Raw genomic sequence first — 7,957 nt, forward strand, 5'->3', positions numbered from 1 at the left:
AATAATATCTTACAAGGTAGACCAATGAGTACAATAATACCTTACAAGGTAGACCAATGAGTACAATAATACCTTACAAGGTAGACCAATGAGTACAATAATACCTTACAAGGTAGACCAATGAGTACAATAATACCTTACAACACTGTGGTATTTTATCTTTTATGCTCTCAAAGCTGTGGTATTTTGTCTTTTATACTCTCAAAGCTGTGGTATTTTGTCTTTTATACTCTCAAAGCTGTGGTATTCTTGTGGTATTTTATCTTTTATACTCTTTTTTTTTTCTCACTATTTAATATAATTTCCGACATTGTTCTTATAATAATTTTTTGGTTTGTTGTTTGGTTACTGTATTATTTGGTCTGTTTGGTATCTGGTGGTTTTGTTATATAATTATTTTGTTACCTAGTTGATTTATTATACAGTTGGTTAGGTATCTGGTTGGCTTGATCTCTAGTTTGTTTATTATATATTTGTTTTGTTATTTGATCAGTTTATTATCGAGTGTTTTTCTTTCCTAAATCCTGTATTTTTTTATGAGTGATTTCAAAGTTTTAATCTAATTTTGCACACCATCCTTCCAAGCTTTCCATCACAACTATCCCAAGCCTTGTTCTTCCAGTTTTTGAACCTTGCCTTCACATTTTGTAAGACTTTCCCTCACACACTTTCCATAGCTTTTTTTCACATTTCTTAAGGCTTGTAAACAAGCTGAGTTTTGTTGAAGATTAAGGAAATTTCCAATAGAAACTGGGACATATAACACTGTTTGTAAGTTTTAACCATAATGTTTCCCATACTTCTCCTTGTAGCATGTTTGCTGTTAAAGCTGGAGCTGACCAGGTCATTGCCTGCGAAATGTCAGAAGCTCTTTGTGTAACAGCTGCAGATGTGCTGAAGGCTAACCACATGGACAAAAGAGTGAAGGTCATCAACAAACATTCCACAGAAATGTTAATTCCTAAAGATCTTCCTGAGAGGTTTGGCTTTAAATCAAACATAGAGATGATGTTAGTTTAGATCTGAAGATGGTGTGTAATCAGCTTTAAATCAAACATAGAGATGATGTTAGTTTAGATCTGAAGATGGTGGATAATCAGCTTTAAATCAAACATAGAGATGATGTTAGTTTAGATCTGAAGATGGTGGGTAATCAGCTTTAACTCAAACATAGAGATGATGTTAGTTTAGATCTGAAGATGGTGTGTAATCAGCTTTAAATCAAACATAGAGATGATGTTAGTTTAGATCTGAAGATGGTGTGTAATCAGCTTTAAATCAAACATAAAGATGATGTTAGTTTAGATCCAAAGATGGTGTATAATCAGCTTTAAATCAAACATGGAGATGATGTTAGTTTAGATCTGAAGATGGTGTGTAATCAGCTTTAAATCAAACATGGAGATGACATTTATTTTGATCCAAAGATGGTGTATAATCAGATGATAGTTAGTTTAGATCTGAAGATGGTGTGTAATCAGCTTTAAATCAAACATAGAGATGATATTAGTTTAGATCTGAAGATGGTGTGTAATCAGCTTTAAATCAAACATAGAGATGACGTTTATTTAGATCCAAAGATGGTGTGTAATCAGCTTTAAATCAAACATAGAAATTATATTACATTAGATCCAAAAATTCTAGTAATTGGTTTTAAATCATAGATAGAAATGATTTTAGATTAGCTCCAAATATGATGGATTATGTGATTTTAAATTACCAACTACCAGTAAATTATTATGAGGATATTACTAAAAGGTTAAAATTTAAGGTATTTCAGTAAATATAATTAAAATACTCGAACAATCAACATTTTTAATACACAATTAAAAACTTTCATCTAAGATCACATTAAAACAAACACTTTAAATGTTTTGACGTTGAATTACGTCATCTTCCTGATCGGTCTTGGAATAAAGTATCTAAGTTAGTACTAAAATCAGATGATCGTTTGAGTAATTCAATGATGATGATATATTTCATTTAGTGTCTTCAAAGATTGTAGTTTATACAAGCGAATGATTCAGTTTGATTTGTAATAAATTGTAACTTTTTTTGCTATTTCAGTAGTACATCAAATGGCCAAGTATTTAATTCCTCTATGGAACTTTCTTGACTTTAATGTTTAACTTCTAATAGAAACAGTCAGTGTTTGGGGAACTCTTAATTATTCTTTTAACGAATATTCTTCATGTAAAGAACTGGTGCATGCTTACCGTTGAGAGAGCTTATTCTGTTGTTGATTAAGTACTTGGCAATACTCACCATTTAGAGAATGCATAATGTTTCTTATTTATCTTCAGGGTGTCTCTGCTTGTAACGGAAACGTTTGATGCTGGACTGTTTGGAGAACGTATTCTTCTTACTCTTCAGCATGCTTGGCAAAACTTGCTTTTGTCACCCAAAGTTTCAACTGACGAAACAGAGCAGACTACTTCTTCCTTATCCAAAGATGACTTCTCACAGCTAGGTTTTGTGATTCCATCTAAAGCTAAAGTTTGGGCTGCACTGGTTGAGTGCGAGTGGATTAGAAAGAATAGGTGAAGACTTATTTTGGGGGAGTTTTCTTGAAAATTGTGTGAGATACTTAACCCTATCTGAACCAGTGAGCAGTGTACACTTAAGTATAAAATTTTCAAATTAAATAATTCTAACTCTGTTTTAAAAATTATTTTACCCACAAATATTTTATAACTGATATTTTGGCATTTTGTAACATTTATTTACTGTATTGTGCAAATATAAATTAAAAACAAAATCTAAGTTACATTTCTTCATAGCTCTGAGGAGGTTTTTAAGTAAACGATGCACTTATTGATTTTTTTAGAATTTCTTTGCCTAGCCCAAAGCATTATTATTAATACAGGCTTCCATTACCAACCATTATGACCTCATAGCATATGATATAACTCCTACTAATGACGCTTTCTTTGAAAATAGCTAATGGCAAGGTTTAAACACCATTGGTTATAGCAGTTATAGCAGATTATAAGCTATTTATGTCAATGTAGAGTGAATACAGTGGTTGAGAAGTAAACTTTTGGGTTTGTAGGAAAGTGATTAGACGTAGGTGCCGTAAAAAAGAATTAAATAATTTAGTGTGAAGTTTAGAAGACTTTGGAGCACACATATATAGGCTATTTTTTTTTTATTAGATTATTTAGACATTTTTCCCATTCCCAAAAATGGTTTTGTGTTTAATTATACTTGTTTGAAAGCTACAGAATTTTTTTTTAGTGAAAAGGCATTAGGTAAGCCTAGTTAGGTTTAGAGTATATTGTAGGTGACGGTAAAATATTGTGATGACTCAAATTCTTATTTGTTGAATATCATTTTTAAGTTGATCATACTCACCTACATAGGTAAGTAAAAGAAATTATATTTATTAGATATAACTTGATATTTGACCAAAAAATAATGTTACCTATTCGGACCTGAGGCCATAATGACAGGTCACAGATAAATATTTATCAGTTTTTCACAATTATTGGTTTTTACAAATTATAGCCAGTAATGGTGACTTCTGCAGTTGTTAAAATAAATATACTGAACATATAAATAATATAGAATATTCTGATCAAAATAAAACAAATTATAATTCTAGAACTATAGAAAAGGAAGTATTTATTGTAAGACAATGTCTCTCAACACAATTTAGAAATTTTACAATGATGTAAAAAAATGATAGAAAAACTCAATTAAATTTTATGATTTTTTTAAAGCTTAAACTAGATGCTATTTGGTAAATTTGTCTTAAGTTTCGTTAAGTATTTTTCTTTTAAGAAAGACAGATTAAAGGAAATTATTGACACACCTGTGATCCAGAAAGAGACATTGTTTAACTAATACTTACCTGTATAAAAAGTAGTTTTTCGTTTTCTTTTTGTATATTTTCTAACTGGAGATCGGAACTTATTTCGTTTCTGAAATTTTTTATGAACATGTTCAATGTATATCAGTTTGTATTGAATAAATAAACTTTAGTTAATCTTAAATTATTAATTTAAATATTTTAAAACACATATGTTATAAACTTATTACATATACAGTTTATATGTTAAGATTTTTATGATCAATGTAATAGGGTGTTTCCAAGAAAAAAAATAATTAATCTGTTTTCATAAGTAGTGCAAGTCACTAAGATTTTCAGTTAGATACACTGTACATATTACTTACTCGTAATAGTTAAAACAGTGTTTGTATTTGAACTTAGCAGCAACGTAGAATCTCTGGGGCCAGTTGATGTTCATAAAATCTTTACTCGAAAGAAGAATAAGGAAGAACCTTATGATTCTGAAAGATTAAACACTGTTCGCGGGGGATTCCAGTACTTAAGTAATCCATTTCAAGTCATTGAAGTGGATTTCAACAATCCAACAGTAAGTAACTCAATGGATATTCCATTTTGTCATGAAACAAAAAATAAATTGAAGAATTGTGCAGTATGTTTTAAATTAGATAGAAGTGGTTGAGACTTTATGTACATAATTGTCATGAGATACCATCGAGTGTATCCAATTCACTATAATATTTATAAGTAATTTAATTTGAACAAGAATATTATATCTAATTGGCTATGCTCATTACTAGGTATATGTTTTTAGTTCTGATCTATAAAGATAACTTATTATTTATGATTTTAAAATAATCTTATTAAACTGTTTTTAGTTAACCTGATATTACTTTAAAATGATCTTATTAAACTGTCTTTAGTTAACGTGATATCACTTTAAAATGATCTTATTAAACTGTCTTTAGTTAACATGATATCACTTTAAAATGATCTTATTAAACTGTCTTTAGTTAACATGATATCACTTTAAAATGATCTTATAAAACTGTCTTTAGTTAACGTGATATCACTTTAAAATGATCTTATTAAACTGTCTTTAGTTAACATGATATCACTTTAAAATGATCTTATTAAACTGTCTTTAGTTAACATGATATCACTTTAAAATGATCTTATTAAACTGTCTAGTTAACGTGATATCACTTTAAAATGATCTTATTAAACTGTCTTTAGTTAACATGATATCACTTTAAAATAATCTTATTAAACTATCTTTAGTTAACATGATATCATTTTAAAATAATCTTATTAAACTGTCTTTAGTTAACATGATATCACTTTAAAATGATCTTATTAGACTTTCTTTAGTTAACATGATATCACTTTAAAATGATCTTATTAAACTGCCTTTAGTTAACATGATATCACTTTAAAATAATCTTATTAAACTGTCTTTAGTTAACATGATATCACTTTAAAATGATCTTATTAAACTTTCTTTAGTTAACGTGTTATCACTTGATGACAAATGAATGAATTCTTGTAAGTTGATGTCTGTTATCACCTTATACAAAAATAAAGATTTTTTTTTTCTTCTGATATTGTATAGTTACTTAATGAGGTATAATGATCTTTAATTAAACTTAAATTTCTCTTAATCTTAAATAAAAAGCTTTAGGAAATTTTATAACATATTGCAGAAAACCAGGTTGGTTGATAATTTACTGAGTTATTATTGTAGTCATTGGTGTACCTTGTAAGGTATTATTGTACTCATTAGTCTACCTTGTAAGGTATTATTGTACTCATTGGTCTACCTTGTAAGGTATTATTGTACTCATTGGTCTACCTTGTAAGGTATTATTGTACTCATTGGTCTACCTTGTAATATATTATTGTACTCATTGGTCTACCTTGAGAGTATAGAAGATAAAATACCACAGCTTTGAGAGTATAAAAGATAAAATACCACAGCTTTGAGAGTATAAAAGATAAAATACCACAGTTTTGAGAGTATTCTTTTATACTCTCAAAGCTGTGGTATTCTCGTGGTATTTTATCTTTTATACTCTCAAAGCTGTGGTATTCTCGTGGTATTTTATCTTCTTAAAATACCACGAGAATACCACAGCTTTGAGAGTATAAAAGATAAAATACCACAGCTTTGAGAGTATAAAAGACAAAATACCACAGCTTTGAGAGTATAAAAGATAAAATATAATGAACTGATCTGAATGTGATGATGTTCATTATAAACTAGGGACACTCCTGTACAAGTAGTGCTTTGTAGTCGCTATGAGAAAATCCTATACACTGGATAGGTGAGGTGAAGAAAAAGTATCATTGTCCACTATTCAGTTCTTCACATTATATAGCCATATATAATAAATAAACTTAGTATTCTGAAAAATTGTTTAATCTCAAAGTCTAAGTTCAAGGGACGTCCAGTTCATTTTGATCAACATGTGTTATTGGGTTACAATAGTGGCCGAGGACACTTTTTCTTCACTTCACCTATCCAGTGTATAGGATTTTCTCATAGTGACTACAAAGCACGTTCACACCAACAGTATGTTTGATACTTTTCACTATGAAATAGATCCAGCATTTCTGTCTTTGGTTGATTTGTGTTGAGGGTTACTGATGAGGAGTGAAATTATCCTTAACTAGTATAATCCAATAACACACATTGATCAAAATGTAGATTGAAGTGGACCTCCCTTGAACTTAGACTTCTAGATTAAACAATTTTCAGAGTACTAAGTTTATTTATTATACTGAGTGTTATGATGGGCAGAAAGAAAAGATAATATGGTCCAGTACAATTTGTGTAACTTACTGGTATCCTAAACGAGTTTGTAATTGATTGATTTACAGATCTGGTTACACCTTTAAAGCAGCGTGCTGTTTTCAGAAAGCTTGGACTCTCAAACCTGGCTATACGTTGGCAAGACTGAGCCTTGAAAACTTGAAGACTGAACTTTTGCAGCGCTGGCATTTTTTGATGTTAAACGACAGGAAGAGAAACGAAGCTTTTGCTATGGCTATATGTGAAGCAGTTAAAGCAGGCTATAGTAATGTGCTTGACGTTGGTGCAGGAACTGGAATTCTTAGGTAATTTATTAGTTGACTTTCAACAGTGTTATGTATGTGATTTCAGAAAGTAACTAAAATAATGCTTTGATACGTATAAAGTAACGGAGATAATTATTGAAATACAAACGATACACATACAAGAAGAATAACAACAAGGTGATGAATTTATTAATAGTACGAAACCTTACCAGGGAAAATACAAAAAAGGCCTATATGTTTTACACTAGTACTCTGTATGTGAGCTCTTTGCTTTACTACATTACACCTTATTTGAATGCTGCCATTCAGTATGTCAAGGTACGATTGTGCTGTTATTTGTTGTTGAACAGTTTGAACTTGACTTTATCTAGAAAGAACATTTGTCTCCAGATTTGTTTAATCCATTGTTTGTGGTCTGGTGCTATTTCAAATTTTTGGTTTAGTTACCTCTTCTCTGAAGAAATTTTCGAGCAGCTATGTGACCATTATTTTACTGTTTTCGAGGTAACATTGGCACGACCTGTACTCAACCGTCATATGTCTTGTAAATAACACACCCAGAGATACTGTAAAACACTCTTAGAGAGTTTTCCATGTGGACTACTTCTTCTACTAACCGTACCAGTTCACCTTAACCTCCTCAGAGTCTTACGTGCACCTTTTACTAAAACATAGTGTCTTGCTACAATTTTTTGCATGGAGTGTCCTCCACAAGTAAAATTAATTTCCATATTCTTACCATGTGGTATTTTGGTAGTCCTAGGATCCATGACTGGATACATAATACTACTGGGCATAGTATGACTACCTGTACTTTTATATGATCTATATTTATGTTGCACTTTCTGATTGGTTGGATGACAATCAATCACAATTTACAGTATTAAAACACGACTGTATTCTTGTGCAGACCATATTAACAAGATAAAGCTGTGGTATTCCAATGGTGTTCATTATAAACTAGGGACACTCCTGTACAAGTAAGTTAGTAACCTTAGAAAGTGGTCATCACATTCAGATCAGTTCATTACCCACTTTCTAAGGTTACTAACTTACTTGTACAGGAGTGTCCCTAGTTTATAATGAACA

At 30.4% G+C, this 7,957-nt stretch overlaps 1 protein-coding gene across 2 annotated transcripts in view; it reads left to right on the forward strand.

The window, feature by feature from the left end:
• Nucleotides 1-755: 755 nt before the first annotated feature.
• LOC106469379 (protein arginine N-methyltransferase 9-like) overlaps nt 756-7,957 on the forward strand; it is a 10,535-nt gene continuing 3,333 nt past the window's right edge. For both annotated transcript variants that reach the window (XM_022397886.1, XM_022397887.1), the window contains exons 1-3: nt 756-980; nt 2,304-2,540; nt 4,214-4,379. In XM_022397886.1, coding sequence (XP_022253594.1) covers nt 814-980; nt 2,304-2,540; nt 4,214-4,379 — 570 coding nt within the window. In that variant the 5' untranslated portion in view covers nt 756-813. The remainder of the gene's footprint in view (nt 981-2,303; nt 2,541-4,213; nt 4,380-7,957) is intronic.

This window comes from Limulus polyphemus, unplaced genomic scaffold (genome assembly GCF_000517525.1).
Source record: "Limulus polyphemus unplaced genomic scaffold, Limulus_polyphemus-2.1.2 Scaffold3455, whole genome shotgun sequence".
Taxonomy (NCBI): domain Eukaryota; kingdom Metazoa; phylum Arthropoda; class Merostomata; order Xiphosura; family Limulidae; genus Limulus; species Limulus polyphemus.